The sequence below is a fragment of the Dama dama genome, chromosome 4 (assembly GCF_033118175.1).
Source record: "Dama dama isolate Ldn47 chromosome 4, ASM3311817v1, whole genome shotgun sequence".
Taxonomy (NCBI): domain Eukaryota; kingdom Metazoa; phylum Chordata; class Mammalia; order Artiodactyla; family Cervidae; genus Dama; species Dama dama.
Window position 1 is genome coordinate 61,991,657 of NC_083684.1, and position 17,724 is coordinate 62,009,380.

The following is a 17,724-nucleotide window of genomic DNA, read 5'->3' on the forward strand; positions in this document are numbered from 1 at the left end:
GGGTCTCCTGCATCGCAGGTGGATTCTTTACCAACTGAGCTATCAGGGAAGCCTGCATTATAGGCAGATTCTTTACTGTCTGAGCCACCAGGAAAGTTCATATCGATGATGTGATTATTTATTCATCTATAAATAAATTATACCTCCATGAACCCAACATGACCATTCTGAGAAAGAGTCTGTAGGTTTTATCAGAAGGGATCCATGACAAAGGCAAGGATCGTCCGGTGTGGAAAGGTGAGTTCATGTGAGTGAATTGTGGGCATTGCCTGAATCACCTTACAGTGGGAATGAAAGAAAGGGAAAGACAGGCATTCCAAGGAGAGGTCCTTGCATGGGCTCAGGCTGGGGCTCAGAGGTGGGCCCCAGGCCAGCTGCACCCAGAAGGATGGAATGCAGGGACGATCCAGGGGAGTGGGGAGGAGAGGAGGCAAGATGCAGGTAGAAACCAGATGGGGACTCTTGCCATATATGGTTTCTACCTTGTCACCAGGCTATTATTATGTACAGCCTGCTATATATTCGTTAATGATACACCTGCCTTATCTGCCCTCCCAGCCTGCACTTCATTCAGGTGGGAAGACAGTCCTGGAGGCCGGAGGGACACTGGCCGCTATGTCGGGCTCTGAGGAACCCAAGGGGAGCCAGCCCTGGTCCCCGCCCTTGAGGAGTTCCCCGCCCAGTGGGGGAGAGCGACAGGTGAGTGCACCCACGTGGGGAAGAGGCTATACTGGAGGGACCCCAGACACCAGCAGAGCTCCCTGCCAGAAATCATGGAAGACCCCTGAAGGGGGAGGCCTTTCCCAATGTCCTGAGGCCAATCTCAATCCCAGTATTGATGCTAATAATCTGATAACAGCCCCCACCGTGATGGAGTGCTTGAAATGTGCCAATTTCACTGTGCCAAGCACAGGACCGGAATCAGTTAATTTAACCTCCCAACAACTCTGTAAGGTAGCTACCGTTACCATTATCCCCTTTCTACAGATGAGGAAAACTGAGGCACAGACTTGGTTCCCCACCCTCCAAATGCTCCTGCTTTGGTTGGGGAGACATGGACAGTCTCAGTCTAGTGAACTTGGATTCTAATAGGGGTAAGATGAGGCATTGGTGGGAACCAAGGGAAGGAGGAGTGGAGGGTTTGGGGAGACCCCAACCCCGAGGAGAGATGACCTCCTGAGATGGAGGATGGAGTTAAATGCAGACTTGCATCATAATTTCAGTCCTGGTCTCTCTCTCATTTCTCTAGACTCTATTTTGCTTTCTTTTTTCTTTTTCTCTCTAATTCTCCTGCTCACTCCTGTCTCCTCCTCAGTATCCTTTTAACAAAGCCAACACATTTGACATCCATGCATCCTTTATGTATAATCGCTTGCACACCGGGCAGCCTGACTTGGTATGACTCTATCTTCTAAATTGATATGAAAGATAAATTATACCTTTTAAATGGTGCTATAGACCTGGTTTTGGGTCTCACTGTTTTCACTTGATATGTTCTTAGGATCTCTCCCTCTTTCCATATGTAACTCTGATTTTTTGCTTCTTGATCACCGTGGGGCAATCCTCTCCCTTTTACCTGCCCATTCCCAAAGGAACAGACGCCGTGGCTGTCTCTAGGTCCTGCTCCCACCCACCTTGCTGCCTTGGGCATCTTTGGGTGTCACCTGTCTCTTATGTCAGCTGTGCATGCTTTCCTGTGGGTACCTACTTAGAAATGGGGTTGCTGACACAGAGGATTAGTGCCTAGTTGATGTCACAAAATTCTGTCCAGTCATCTAAGGTGGATCTTGAGGTCCTAGAAGCGTTTCAAGCCAGGCAGAGAAGGGTGGGGAAAGGAGCAGCCAGGGCAAAGGACTGGGAAAGTCCACAGTGTGTCCAGGGGTCAGGAAATTATAGGGGAGCCCCTCCCCTACGGGTGGATACTTTCACAGAACAGCCGGGTAATAAATACTTGACCCAGATTGGTTTCTTTTTCATTTTCTTTCCTAAAAAGGAAACTAGTATTTTTGTGGATGTCAGTTTGACAGCTTCTATTAAAATCTTAACTGCATTATACTCTTTGACCCAGCAGTATCTCTACATGTCCATAATGAAGGAGGAAGAAGGGCGTTCACTGGGCTTTCTTTTGTAATGTTGAAACCTGGAAAATCACTGAAAGCTCCACCAATTGGAGAGAAGTCAAAGGAATTAGACTGTGATTGTGGAATACTATGCAGGTGCAAAAAAGATTAAGGTGAAATGTAGGAGCATAAAGTCTCCCAAGACATTGATAAGCTAGAAAAATAAGTCACAGTTCAATATATCAAGTATAATTCCATTGCCTGAACATAAGAAATCAGTGGGAATATTTCCTTAAATACTTGCTTCTATGTATTCATTAGAGGTTGCAAAATCTTTCTGTAAAGTCTCAAAGAGTAAATCTTTTCAGCTTCGAACATCACGCTATCTCTATCATAATTCAACTCTGCCCTTGTAGTGTGAAAGCAGTCATAGATGATACATAAACCAAGGTGCCAATGAAACTTTATTTATAGACACAGGCAGTAGACGCCTGATGTAAATAAATAGCACATGTTTTTAGAAGGCTCCTCACCAAAGTATTATCACGGGTACATACAAAAGGGGAAGTGAGAAGGAAGATGCTGGTCGAGAGAAATATTATCCTCTTATTTGAATTGTTTCCACCTTGTGTAATGAAAAATTTGAATTTGAAAGGGAAGGAATGTTTTAAAAGTAGCTTGGTGACCTTTCCTCCCTCCCTGATGATAAGGTAATGGTCGTCGTTTTGCAAAACGTCAGCAGCCTATAAAAATGACCCGGAACTAAAAGTTCCCCATCATCCCACCGGCTTGAGCAGAATTTCTCTTTTATTTATTTATTTTGGTTTTGGTTGCCCGGGTCTTGGTTGCTGGGCGCTGGTTGTCTCGAGCTGTGGCAGGCGGGGGCTATGCTTCGTTGCAGTGCTCAGGCTTCTCACTGCCGTGGCTTCTCTTATTGAAGACCACAGGCTCGAGGGCACGCAGGCTCCAGGAGTTGCAGCACCTCAGCTCAGGAGTTGCGGCTCTCGGGCTCTAGAGAGCTGGCTCAGTAGTTGCAGAATCTTCCCGGACCAGGGACTGAACTTGTGTCTCCCGAACTGGCAGGTGGATTCTTATCCGTTGTACTGCCAGGGAAGGCCAAACAGAATTTCTTAAAGGATTTATTTCATTCATGCCATAGCTATTTATGGAGTGCTGAGCAGGTTGAAGGAACTGTTCTATGTGTTGGGACAGAGTTTTGAATAAAGCACAGTCCCCATCCTCTATATGGCTGAATATCCTGTGATCAAAGAGAGACAGACAGGAAATACCAAACGTGGTAAATAAGTTAATGACATAATATGATGGACAGTTCAAAGTGCTACAGGAAAACAGACAGGAGAACAAGTGAAGGGGGTTGGGGTGCCTGGGGGCTGGTTGTGATAGTAAACAGAGTGGTCAGAGAAGGTCTCATTGCCAAAGTGACATTTAAGCAGAGAGCTGAGTGAATGAAGGGAGAGAGTCATGCTGCTCTCTGGGAGAGAGCTTTCCAGGCAGAGGGAACAGCCCATGCAAAGGCCCTGAGGTGGGAGCATGGGTGTGTTCAAGGAATGGTGGGCAGGACCGTACAGGCTGGAGCAGCGTAGGTGAGGGGGAGAGGGTGGGGGGTGAGATCGAAGAGGGGACACAGCGGGCCAGATCCTGAAGGGCTTGGAGCCCCGGAGAGGACTTTGCTTTTATTCTGAGTGAGATGGGAACCACAGCAGAACGTTGAGCAGAGGGACGTGAGCTGACTTAGGGTAACGGGCTGAGAGAGGCAACGAGCAGAAGCACGGGGACCAGAAAGAAGGTGACTGCATGGTCCAAGCAGGAGATCATGGTGGATGTGACTGGAGTGGTCACACTGGGGATGGGGCAACAAGGGATCAGATCCTGGAGACTTTTTGAAGGTCAAGTTGACAATATGTGGGTTGGATGTTGGAGGTGAGGAAAAAATAGGAATCAAGGATGATGCCAGATGCTTTGACCCAGGTATGACCAAGAATCACGTACCACGAGATCACCTGGGAACTTGTAGAAATGCAGGTGCCTGGGCCCCACTCAGGTCTACTTAATCGGCACCTCTAGGGTGGGGTGCAGGAGCCCACTTTTTGAGTCAGGTCCTCAAGTGAAGGCTGGGGACTGCAAACCCCAAGGTAACCATGATGGCCCCTCTGGGGGTTCACTCGGGGACAGGACATCGGCTGGCTGAGTGGGTTCCCAGATTGGAGTCCTGCCCTGTCACTTCCTAGCTGTGAGGCCTGGGGTGACATCTCCCAGCCACAGATTTCTTCATCTGTGAGAGGGGACTGTGACAGCACCTGCCTCCTAGAACTGATGTATGATCTGAGTGAGTTCCTGTGTATAAAATATTTAAACTGGTGTTGGCACACCCGAGCTCCCAAGAAAGGGCAGCTATAATTAGCACCCTCTTCCAAAGATGATAAAGGCCAGGCGAAGAGCCAAACTGATCAGCAAGAAGTCATGGTTTCCTGCAGACTCCAGGGAAGCTGGCCCCGTGTCGAGGGGTACAGGGACAAGGTGCTGAGTTCGATCCACTTCTCATCTTTCAGAGACCCCCATCTGGTGGGCAAGGAAGTGCCAGGCTCAAACAGGCAGGACCCAGGGAGGTCAGAGTATGTTAGAGGAGGGGCAGGGCTACGGGAGCCCGGAGTGGGAGCAGGAACTGACCGTGATCTGACAGTGATGGGAACAGATATATTCTAGGCAGATACAGCACACAGGAGGACAATGCTGTGGACATTTGTAAAGGTCGGAGGTGCCAAGAATGTCCCAGCAAGTTCAAGGCTTAAAAGGAGCATGGCAGAGTGGCTAAGTGCGTAGACTCTGGAGTCAGACTGCCTGGGTTCAATTTCCAGCGCTGTCACTTTCTAGCTGTGTGATCTGGGGCAAGTTGCTTCACCTCTCTGAACCTACTACCCAAGACAGTTCCCTGTTGCTGCATAACGGAAAAAAAAAAAAATTAGTGACTCAAAACAACACATATTTATCATTAATAGTTTCAATGGGTCAGGAAATTCATAATATTACATAGTAAATTTTTTGTGGAGAATACACACCAGATTCTACTGGGGGGTACATCTGGCTAAGGAAATGAGGTGGAGGATGCCTGTCTGTAAAGGTATTCACAGACAGATTATTCCAATCCAGTGTGATCACAGCATCAACAGGAGAGGGAGAAAACTCCTGGGGGGCATTGGGTGCAGTGAGACCAGGAAGCTCTCTATACACTCTGAGAACAGAGCAGGCCTTGAGAAGTTGACCTGGAGTTTCCTGGGTGAATAGATAGAGGGGCGTAACGAGTAGGAGGCACAGCATGTGCAAAGGTATGGAGGCATGAAAGATCATTTATCCACCCATCCATCCATTTGTCCAGCTTTTCCTCCATTTATGCATTAATTGATTCCTCCAGCCATCTTCCCACTTATTCATTGTGTATACTCTTCATTCATCCATCCATCTATCCATCCATCCATCTGTTCAAACAGTCATCTATGCCCTCATTTATCCACTTATTCCATCAGTTACACACCCACTCATTCATGTATTTATTCATCAGTATCCAAAGTCAATGCAGGAGACCCCGGTGTGATTCCTGGGTTGGGACGATCCCATGGAGAAGGGATAGGCTACCCACTCCAGTATTCTTGGGCTTCCCTAGTGGCTCAGCTGGTAAAGAATCCACCTGCAATGTGGGAGACCTGGGTTTGATCCCTGCGTTGGGAACATTCCCTGGAGAAGGGAGAGGCTACCTATTCCAGTATTCTGGCCTGGAGAATTCCATGGACTGTATAGCCCAATGGGGTCACAAAGAGTCAGACACAACTGAGCGACTTTCACTCACCTCAGAGATCCAAAGTCATATGATCTTTTCACTCCAAATGCCACCTCCTCAGGGAGCCTTCCCTGACGCTCTTTCTAAAGAACCCCCCAACACTGTCCCTCTCTTACCCTCCACTCCTTTTTCTTTGTAGCACTCACCCCGACTGGTCACTGTACTCTCTTATTGTGTGTCCATTCGTCTGGTGTCTGTGTCCACCACCAGAACACATGCATTCATTCGGCAAGTATTTTTTGAGGGTCGACTGAGTGCCAGGCTCTGTTGTAGGCACCGGGAAGACAGACAAAAATCCTCACCTGTGCAGAGCTGATATTATAGTGGGGGGCATTGGACAACAAGTGTAGTAAGTAAATTACTGGCAGGTTGGAGAATGCTGAGTTGTTGTGGACTTCCCAGGCGGCACTAGTGGTAAAGAACCTGCCTGCCAATGCAGGAGATGTAAAAGATGTGGGTTTGATCCCTGGATCAGGAAGATCCCCTGGAATAGGGCATGGCAATCCACTCCGGTATTCTTGCCTGGAGAATCCCATGGATAGAGAAGCCTGATGGGGTGACAAAGAGTCAGACATGACTGAAGCGACTTAGCCTGCACCCATGAGTGTTGTGGTCAAAGAAAATTCAGAACGAGTGAGAGGTATTAGTGATCCAGAGGAGAGGTTGCTCAGATAAGTCGTCATGGACAAAGTGATCTCTGAGCAACGGCTGAAAGGAGATGAGGGAGCCAAGTGGTTTTCTAAGGGAATTGCATTCCAGGACAGACAGAATGATGTGTGAGAAAGCCATAAGGCAGGGCTGAGCTTGGTGTGTTGGAGATTCATTGAGCAGGCCAGCGTGGCTGGAGCAAAGTAATCAAGGGGGAGAGGGAGGAAGCTGTGAGTAGAGAGTGGGCAAAGTGGGCCAGGTGGGGTAGGACCTTGCTTTAACTTTGAGACTGGAGCCAGGGGTGGACGCTGAGCAGAGGAGGGACAAGATCTAACTTAGGGGTGAACAGGTTCCCTCTGCCCGCCATGTAGGAGTAGATCGATGTGAACTCTCTAAGGGCTGGAACTACGTCTTTGTTCCTTCCACCTCCTTGACTCCTGGAACAAGGGTCTGCAAACTATGACCCACAGGCTAAATCCTTGCGGTTCCTATTTGTATAAATAAAGTTTTATTGAAACAAACCCACACCCACTTGTTCACGTATTATCTATGGTGGCTTTCCTGCTAAGTAGAGTAGTTACAGCAGAGACCATTTGGCTCTCAAACCTGAAAATATTTAATGTTTGGCCTTTTACAGAAAAACTGTGCTGACCCCTGGTCTGGAACAAGGCCTGGTACATAGTAGGCACTCAGTAAACATTGGTTGTCGCATAACTGAGCTGGTCTCTCATCTGTGACCCACACAAGGCTGCCAGCTTGCTCTTGTCTCAGAGCCAGTTCCAGTCACATGCGGGAGAACAACAGCCCAGGGACCAAAAATAAAATACTGGAACCATTCACATCTCTGCCACGGAGGAATTGCTCGGGCAGGAATACAGTCAGGACACACAGAGAAACTTCGCATACTCTTTGTCCTTTTATTTTTCTTTGTTAAGACTTGGGGCTCCTTTACCCCTGCCAGGCATGGAAACTGCTCCCCCTATTTCTTTCTAACTTAAAAAAAATCCCCCAAACCCTCTTCCATAGAGAAGCCCCCCCCCACCCTGACTTTCCTGTCTCCTCTCCTGTCAACTCCAAAGTTTTGTTTTTGTACATGATTTAGGTCCCAGCTGATTTTTCCCCCCATGCTTCTGCTGCCCATTACTCAGATTCTGCATAATGAGGCAGTTTTGAGTTAAGAATAATGGGGCTGTGCCAGCTGGCATGAATCCCTCTGGGAACTGAGAAAGCTCCCACACTCCTATTTCCTTTTCTTCTTACACACATTGATCACAGTATTCTATCCATCCTCACTTTCTGAGTTCCTTCTTTACTGCAGTTTGTCCTGCACCCTCAGGATCCACAGAGAAATTAGAGCCAGTCCCTGAAGGCTGGGAACTCACAGTTTAGTGGAGACAGTCCCAGTGCCGGGGGTGAAGAGATGGATGCATGGTGGGATGCATCCATCCATCATCCGTGTTGGGGATGACTTGACCATCAAGGGAATGAGTTTCAAGTTTTATTCTGAGGACCCTCTCTTTCAGACGTGGATGGAGGCCAGATGGAGGGCTTTGAGGGAGCAGGGTGCCTCCTTCTGACTTGGTGTATATTCTGGTGATCTCACATAGGTATCCACACCCCAGATGCTGGGGCCAGATTGCTTGTGTTCAAATCCAGAGGCTCAAATCCAGAGACTTTCTAACTGTGTGGTCTTGGGTAGGTTTCCCTTAGTGTCCTCACCGTAAAATGGGTATGACTAGCACCTACCACTTAGAGTTATTGGGAGGATCGTGGGATTAATACATACAAACAGCTTAGAACTGTGCCTGGCACACAATTGTTTAGTCGCTAAGTCGTGTCCCATACTTTTGCGATCCCATGAACTATATATAGCCCACCAGACTCCTCTCTCCATGGGCTCCTCTGTCCATGGGATTTCCCAGGCAAGAATACTGCAGTGGGTTGCCATTTCCTTCTCCAGGAGATCTTCCCAAGTCATGAATCAAACCCACATCTCCTACATTGCAGGCGGATTCTTTACCGCTAAGCCACCAGGGAAGCCCACCCGGCAGAGTCAGCATTCAGTAAACATCAGCAACTATTAAAAGTGCTTAGCAACAGGCATCCTATTATCATTTAGTGATGTCATCAATTACCCTATAGATTGAGCAGAAAGAATGGCATCTCCAGTTTAGACCCTGGGTGGGAATGATGACATCACCAGTTACCAGGTAGAAAATGGTTAGAATGTACACGCCAGAAGTTTCATTCCCACTTGAATTTCTGTTGTGTCCCAGTCCACACTCTTCTCTGGGGCACATGGGATTATCACTTATTTGTGCCTCAGTTTTCTATTAATCAAATGCAGATAATGAAAGCACCAATCTCATAGGATTGTTGAGAGAATCCAATGAGTTAGATGCACACAAAGGCCACAATGTCCAGTGCACAGTCGGCACGCAATAGACAGCAGCTCCCGTTAGCCTCATGGCAAGAGGACTCCATGGTGGGCATGCTGGCTAGGGTAACAGGTGCTCTCCTCTCTGTCTGGGAGTCTTGGCTAGGAGCACAGGCTCAGGGGTCTGACCTACCACAGTCTGAGACCAGATCTACCTTCAAGAGCAGACAGGAGACCCTGGGCACGTTGCAGGCCTGAAAGTGGAGATAATGACAGTGCCAGCTCACAGGACTGGCATGAGGAGGCATCAACATGATGATGGTCATGCTCCCAGCACACAGTTAGCCTTCGTACACGTGAACTGTATAATCACTGAGGATATCCTTGGAAAGGTCCTCCCCTCCGTGGAACCGTTTGCCCATCTGCAAAGAAATGGGCAGTGACTATGGCAATCTCAAAGCTTCTTGCCTATAAGGACTCACCTTTGCTCTGGCTGAGTGTAGGTGCTGGGAGTTGAATGCCGTCACCGGTGTCTGCCCTCATCCCAGCACCAGCTCTTTCCTTCTGTTCCTTCACGCTCCATCTCTTACCTGTCAACTTTCCCCTTTCTCCAGCTTCTTTCCCTTGTTCTTTCTCTTTCTCTATTGGTTCTCTCCTGCATGCTATCAGAAGACTGTTTGTAGAGCAATAAATAATGATAGTAATAATAATTTGTTTATTTAATCTTTCCTCCATGCTAGGACAGCTCTTTGCACATATTAACTCATTTAATTCACACAAGGACTTGTTACTGTTGGTTCAACAAACACTTACGGAGTTCCTCTTGTGTGCCAGGGCCTGAGAATCCAGCTCAGAGCAAAAGAAAGATCCTCGCCCTCGTGGGACTCACGTTCTAGTGGGGAGATAGAAGATAAAAAGGTAAACAAACATCTCTTCTAGTGCTATGAGGGAAAAAATCTAAGGAAGTCAAAGGAAGAAAGTGAAATGTTTTCTACAGGATGGTTGGAAAAGGCCTTCTGGAGGAGGTGTATGCTTCCCTGGTGGCTCAGATGGTAAAGAATTCTCCTGCAATGCAGGAGACCTGGGTACCATCCCTGGGGCGGGAAGATCCCTTGAAGAAAGGAATGGCAACCCACTCCAGTATTCTAGCTTGGAGAATCCCCTGGACAGAGGAACCTGGTGGGTTACAGTCCATGGGGTCGCAAAGAGTCGGACACGACTGAGGGACTATCACACTTTTCTGGAGGAGGTGACACTGGATATGACCTGATGATGTGAGGTGGGGCAGCCATGCAAGGTCTGTGGGAAGAAAGTGCCAGTGCAAAGGCCCTGAGGCAGAACCAAGCCTGGGGAGTGTTTGAGGAGTTGAGGAACAGCTGGAAAGCCTGTATCCCTGGAGCTGAATGAAGGGGAGTTGCTTTCACACAGGGCCCCCTGGGACCACATCATGCAGGGTCTTGTGGGCCACAGTGAGGACTTTGGCTTTTACTCTGACAAGGAGCCATGAAAGGTTCTGAGCAGAGGAGGGGTGCAGTCTGGACAAAGTTTGACAGGATCCCATTGGCAATAGGCTCTGGGGGGAGGGGATGGGGAAGGTGGGGGCAGAGAGATCATCCTCTCCATTTGACAGACATAGAAAATAAACAGAACCTCAAAAAACGGCCAGCAACCGGCTCAAGCCCCCACAGCTGCTGAGCAGTGGAGACAGGTTGGCAGGCTGGCTGGGACTTGAGTGCAGTGTAGTCCACCCTCCCCTCCCTCTCCTCAAGCCTAGCTGCTCACCCCTCCTGAAGTCTCAGTGTACACCTGTAAAATCGGGACACAGCTCAGAGACCATGGTACACGGCTCACCAGCAACATGCTAGCTCCAGACTTGGGCACCACCTCAGAGTTCAGAGGAGCCTTCACTTTGTGGCCTTGGGAAAGTGTCTACCTCTCTCCCGAGCCTCTGTTTTCCCATCTATCACTTGGGAAGCATTAACCAACGTCTGGGTGTAGCCTGGTGGTTAAGAGCGCAAGTTCTGGCGTCAGATTTGGAAGGATCTGAGTCCTTGGTCTGCCACTTGCCAGCTCTATAACTTCCAGCAATTAGACATCCTCGTTCTAAGCTTCGGTTTACCTCATCTGGAAGATGAAGATCTTAACAGCACTAATTCCAAGGGGGTAGTTGTAAGGATTAAATGAGATCATGCGGGTAAAGCGCTTAGCACAGCTCCTGGCACACATCAGGCACTCAATAAATGATCATTATTATCATTACTGACAGTAATGCCCACACCTCTGGGTGGGTGAGAACCTGGAGAGTGCCTGGTGGTACGCGGTCGGTGTTTGACAAAAGTGAATTCTCTCGCCCTTCTCTCATGCCTGCCGGCTCCCGGGGGACCCAGGCATTCCGGCCTCCGGCCGCCCCCCACCCCACCCCCCCACGCCGACCCTTACAAAGGCCCTCATTCATGACTGGTGCACAAAGCGGCTCATTCACCCGGGTCCCTTGGGCTTCCCGCCCCTGGCCGCCCCTTGTGCCTCGCCATTGGTCGGACCCCCTGCCTGTCAGGCTTCGGGTCTTGCCTGCGACCGTGCCGCCTAGCTCCACGCTCCGGAGCCGTTCTTTTCCCACGGCTGGCACACTCCGGCAACTTCTGATTGGCCCCGCCCGCCAGCCGCTCCTCTTGATTGGCGGGTGCGCACCCTGTGGGCGAGTCCATAGCTTGTCGCAGCGGGCGCCGATTGGCCCCTGTTGCGCTTGTGCGGGCGGGGCTTTCTTGGCTGGCCCGCCCCTCCTTCTCCCCAGGCCGAAGCCTCGGGACGGCCCTGGAAGCCGGTGAGTGCCCGGGGCCCGCTGCCCGCTTGAGGCGGCGGGGAGTGGAACTGGGTCCCGGGAGGCTGCAGCTCCGGGGTTGCGGTCGGGGCTCCGGAGGCCGACGCGAGCTGCGGGGGAGGGGCGGTGACGTGGACACTCACCTTGCGCTCAGCCGGACGGCAGCGGGGGGCCAGGGGACCGGGTGGCGCTGGGCGTCTCCACTCGCCCCCACAACTCGAGTTCCTCCTCTAGGAGAGGCCGGGTCGGGGTCCTCCCTGGAGGCCCCAGGCCTGTTTCGCAGATGGGGAAACTGAGGCTCGCTTTTGGGACATTGGACGCTTTAATACTGAGTCATTGCCTTCAATCCCCCGCCCTCGATGACTGTGTCTCTGTCTTCACGTGTAAAACTCGCGGACCGGAGACAGGGATCATCGTGACTGGCAGAGCTGAGGGGTGGGGAAAGACATCTTTGAGCCCCCGCGATGTACTTGGGCACTTTTATTTTTATAACTAAATAATTAACTTTAGATTATATTAACTCGAGATGGGTTGTATTGCACCCATTTAACAGGGGAAGAAAAACAGGCTGCACAGAGGTGGTGACTGCAGGGCGACAGGGCTGAGAACAACACTTTGAAGACCTACTGTGTGCTGGGTTCCTTAACCTTTTTAATCCAACAGTAGTCCGCTAAGGAAGGCTGTAGTTCCTAAGAAGTAGATGGGGAAGGAGGTTGAGAGTTACCACCTGGGAAGAGGAAATTGACATCTTTGAGGACCTACTACGGGTTCCGCCCAAATCTCCTCTTGAGAAAATGGTATGGGCTTGTACCCCACCCTCCTTCTTACTGGCTGTGTGACCTTGAGCCGGTTACTTCCTTCACCTCTCCATGCCTCAGTTTCTCCAGAGAAATGGAGATACTGATTGTCCTTATCTCACTGGTTTTTGAGATCATTCTATGAGTTTGGTCAACTGTTCTAAAAGCAGGAAAACCCTCGGCCCATAGTAGGTGCGCTTAGTTACCATTATTTAGTCCTCGATTCAGAGAACTGAAGCTCCAGAGTCTAGAAAAGCATGTTCTCGTCTTCTTCGGTACTTCTCGATCTCCCTGTGGATCGAAACCGCCCCCCGTTTCCAGGGTTGAAGAAACTAAAGTTCTGCGTTATTAAATGATGTCTCCTTGCATTGCTTGTTTAAACGCTGGGCTGGGCACTTTCTCCCATATGGGTTTATTCATTTCATTGGCCTCCATTCGCGAAGAGGAAAGCCAAAGCCCAGAAAGCTTGAGCGGGATTCGAACCCCTGGTGTCCTCAGCCTTCTCCGCTGCGGGCCCTTGACCTTTGCTCGCCCAAAGGAGGAGGGGCCCTGGCGCCGCCGCCGCCGCCGCCGCCGCCCACCTGGCAACAGGCTCATCCCCGCCTCTCCCCATCCCCCTGTCTAGGGCAACTCCGGGATCCACCCCCTTCCCCAGCCGGGCAGGTGCTAGGTGACATCAGAGCCGGGCTCCCTCCCGGTGACGCGACGTGGCCCCGCCCCGCGCTGGACCGCCGAGATAGCCGCACCTGGGAGCTCTGAAGAGGCCGGGGGATTCCTGGGCCCCCTCCCCAGCTTCCCGCTTCCTGTACCAGCCGGCGCCCCCCAGGTAGCCCGGAGGGTCCGCGGAGTGAGGCACTTGGGTCTTAGGGAGATGGGGGTTGGGCGCTGGGATTCCGGGATCTGAGGAGGGAGTCGGGGGCCAGGAACCCCAGGTCTGGTTAAGGACGGCTCTGGGAGGCTGGGCTCATGGGTCTCCAGGGAGGAAGGCGCTGGGAACTGGACTCCCCTGAGAGCTGGAATGTGTGCATCTTGAGGGAAGAGGGGGCTGGGAGCCTGAACTTCTGGGTCTGAGGGAGGAGGGGTTGGATGCCCAGATTTCTGAGTCTGGGGGCAGAGAGTACCCTTGGATCCTAGCACTAGAGTGAGGTCAGAGGGCTGGATGCCAAGGGCCCCAACCCCTGCCTCAGGGGCGGATCCCTGGCTCCTTCTCCTTTCCAGCCAGCAGTCCCTGCCCCTCCCAGGCAGGTGCTTTCACCTGCACTGGTGACAGAAATGAGTCCTGGCAGAGGTGTTCCTGCTGGTTAAGGAGGGTGGGGCTGCCAGAGGGCCAGGCCACCCCATCAGAGCTGTTATCAGCCCTCAGAAGCTGGTCCCAGGCGTCTTCATCTCTAGCCTCTTCGCCTCTAGCCGGCTGCAGTGAGGTGAGGGGGCTGGAATTCACAGGTCCAAAGGAGGAGAGGCCTGAGCGTTCCTGAAAATATAGTCCGCTGGGGGCCCAGACTCCTGGGTCTGGAGGAGGAGGGGCTGGGGGCCCAGATTCCTGAGTCTGGAGGAGGAGGGGCTGGGGGCCTGGACTCCCGGGTCTAAGGGAGGCTGGACCGGGGACTCAGACTCTTGGCTCTAGTGAGGGGAAGCACAGGGCTGGGTGATTGCAAAAAACTCCCAAACCCTTCCTGGTCAAAGGCCGTGAGCTGGAGAGGAAGTGGGTGGGGTGAGGGTGAGGGTAAAGTCCCAGGGATGGGACTTGGCTCTGAAAGGATGAGGGCCACTCAGGAGGCCTGGAGTCAGTCTGGGCGACCTGGGGCCTGGGAAGTGGAGAGAGATATGGCATCGGATGGCGGGAGACGCCCGCTATTTGAATGCAGGGGCCTGGGGTTTGAGGCCAGAGAGCAGCAGGACCAAATGTCATAGGGTGAGGGTGGAGGCCTGGGACCACTGGTGGTGGGGAGAGGGCCTGGGGGTAAGAGGGGCGTGTGGCCTGGAGCTGAGTGTCCAGGTAAGGGAAAGACAAGAACCTGATGAGGCCAGATCCGGAGATGTCCGAGAGGAGCTGGGTGTTTGGAGGGACTTCTCCAGAGAGATGTTGAGGTGGGGCTGGGGGGCCTGGAGGGCAGAGGCAGAAGCACCAAGGTGCGGCAGACGGAGCACTGGGGGGTCCTGTGACTGGCGCGTGGGCAGCGATGTGGCCATTTGAGGCCGTGGGAGACAACAGAGTCCTGCTCCTGAAGAAGCCGGGCACAGTGAGGGACAGGGGGCATGGTTTTCCTCACGGGTGCTTAAACTGCTCTGGAATTGCCAAGCCCTGTTCCTGCTGGTCTGCAGCCCCTTTAAGGGCGGGAAGGGGTCTAGCACAGGCTAGCTCAGATCTGAAAGCTCATCTTGGCTTGTGACTGTTGGAGATGTGTCTGAGACCAGATTGACCCCAGACCAGGTGCTCCTCGAAGCAGGGCCTGACTCATCTCTGGATCCCCAGACACTCTGGGCAGAGCTCAGGACTTAAGAAAACTTCAGGGAATGTTGAATGAATGCAGAAGTTAATGAATGGGGCCAGCCCATGGTAAAGAGAAGGATTTGAGGTTGCAGGGAAGAAAGCCACTGCTAACGGAGTGATGAAATTCAGGTCTGTTCTGGGGTAGCCCAGAGGTGGTGAGAGAACCTGAGTTACAGAAATCAGGTTGACACCCTCCTAGGGCTTACATCTATGAGGTCAAGTTCCTCAGCGTGACCCAGTCTGACCCTCTTTGTCCCTAATCTTTCCTTACCTACCACCCTTCCTCCCTGGGTTACCTGGCTCCAGCCACACTGGCCTCTCACAATGAGGGCCACAGACATAGAGGCACATGCCTGCCCCAGGGCCTTTGCATGAGCTATTTTCCCAGCCTGGAATGCTGTTTTGTCTGACATTCCCATGGCCTGCTCCCTTCATCTCCCTCAGGTCTTTATTCAGATGCCACATCAGAGAGGCTTTCCTTGGCCACCCCAATTAAAACTTCAATGCCTCTCAACCATAACAGTCCCTGTTCTCTGCTTCATTTTTCCCCTTGGCATGTATCATCATTTAACATACTGTATAATTTACTGATTTATCTTTGAATCTGTCTCCTGGGATTAGAGCAGCACTAACTCACAGAAACACAATGCAAGCCAAATGTGTAATTTAAAATTTTCTAGCCACATTAAAAATAAAGAAATAAAAAGGAACAAGTGACGTAAGCGCTAATGATGTATTTTTTTAATGCAATATGTTACCAAATGTAAGAAACACGAGTGAGCTTTTTGTTGTGCTGTTTTTGAAATCAGGTGTGTGTCTTAACACTCAGAACCCATCTCAGCATGGATTCTCCATTTCAACTCTCCAGTAGCCGCACATGGCCTTGGCTCCTATGATAGCCAGATCAGGGCTAGAATGTAAACACCTTAGGAAGGCAGGAATCTTTTTCTGGCTTATTCTTTGCTATATGACTGACACCTTGAACAGAATTATTTTTAGAAAAGAATTATTTTTAGAAAATTTATTTTATTGAAATATAGTTGATTTACAATGTTGTGTTAATTTCTTCTGTATAGAAAAGTGATTCAGTTATACATATATATTCTTTTCCATTATGGTTTATCACTCTATATTGAATAGAGTTCCCTGGACTGTACTGTAGGACCTTGTTGTTTATCCATTCTATCTATAATAGTTGGCATCTGCTAATCCCAAACTTCCAATCCTTGCCTCCCTCATCCCCTACCCCTTGACCTCCACAAGTGTATTCTCTATGTCTGTGAGTCTGTTTCTCTTTTCCTAGATAAGTATATTTGTTACATATTTTAGATTCCATATATAAGTTATATCATATGGTATTTGTCTTTCTCTGTCTGATAATTCATTTAATACGATAACCCCTAGGTCCATCCATGTTGCTGCAAATAGCATTGCTTCATTCTATTTTTTGAATGGCTGAGTAGCATTCCATTGCATATATGTACCACATCTTTATTCATTCATCTGTCAATGGACATTCAGGTTGTTATTCAAGAATTATTGAATTGGGAATTCGCTGGCGGTTTAGTGGTTAGGACCCCCAGCTTTCAGTGCCAGTGACCCCTGTTCAGTCCCTGATCGGGGAATCAAGATCCCGGAAGCCTCCTGGTCCAGCCACACACATGCGAATTATTGAATGAATGAATGGATAGAGAGGTGGATGGTGGAATGGGTGAAAAAGGTCTGTGAACCCATTTTGCAGAAGTGTAAATTGAGGTCTGGTGGAGAAGGCAGTGGCGACTGTCTGGGGGATCTGGGGTGGGGATGGAACCCCTCCGTGACCCTGGTCCTCTGCTCTCTCCCTGCAGACCATGGCAGCAGTGACCGTGTCGGTGCCGGGTCGGAAGGCGCCCCCCAGGCCGGGCCCAGTGCCCGAGGCCGCGCAGCCGTTCCTGTTCGCGCCGCGCGGGCCGGGCGTGGGCAGCGGGCCCGGGGGCTCGGCCGCGTCCCCGCAGGTGGAGTGGACGGCACGGCGCCTGGTCTGGGTGCCTTCAGAGCTGCACGGCTTCGAGGCGGCGGCGCTGCGGCACGAGGGCGACGAGGAGGCCGAGGTGGAGCTGGCGGAGAGCGGCCGGCGGCTGCGGCTGCCCCGCGACCAGATCCAGCGCATGAACCCGCCCAAGTTCAGCAAGGCTGAGGACATGGCCGAGCTGACCTGCCTCAATGAGGCCTCGGTGCTGCACAACCTCCGCGAGCGCTACTACTCCGGCCTCATCTACGTGAGTGGCCTCCTTCCCCAGGAGGGCCTTGCCCGGGCTGGGGGTGCTGCGGGGGCTGGGTGTCAGCACCCCAGCTGGAACCGACCTGAGGCTGCTTCTAATTCTCCCCTCAGGTCGGGTGACGATGCCCACCCTTAGTTGCTGAATGATAAATTATTGGATTACCAGGACTACGTCAGACCCCACTGCAGGTGTCTCATAGTATTATACAGTAGATGGTCCTTACTGGGCTTCCTTCCCCTGTGGCTCAGTGGTAAAGAATCCTCCTGCAATGCAGAAGCCCCAGAAGAAGCAGGTTCGATCCCTGGGTGGGGAAGTTCCCCTGGAGAAGGAAATGGCAACCCACTCCAGTATTCTTGCCTGGGAAACCCTGTGGACAGGGGAGCCCGGCAGGCTACAGTCCCTGGGGTCCGGGAGAGTCG

The 17,724-nt window shown here is 51.2% G+C and overlaps 1 protein-coding gene across 2 annotated transcripts in view; it reads left to right on the forward strand.

Annotated features, from left to right (window-relative positions):
* The first annotated feature begins 566 nt into the window (after positions 1-566).
* The window catches only part of MYH14 (myosin heavy chain 14), an 87,947-nt gene continuing 70,789 nt past the window's right edge, over positions 567-17,724 (forward strand). For both annotated transcript variants that reach the window (XM_061139883.1, XM_061139884.1), the window contains exons 1-3: positions 567-699; positions 9,773-9,856; positions 16,892-17,302. In XM_061139883.1, the coding sequence (XP_060995866.1) occupies positions 616-699; positions 9,773-9,856; positions 16,892-17,302 (579 nt within the window). In that variant the 5' untranslated portion in view covers positions 567-615. The remainder of the gene's footprint in view (positions 700-9,772; positions 9,857-16,891; positions 17,303-17,724) is intronic.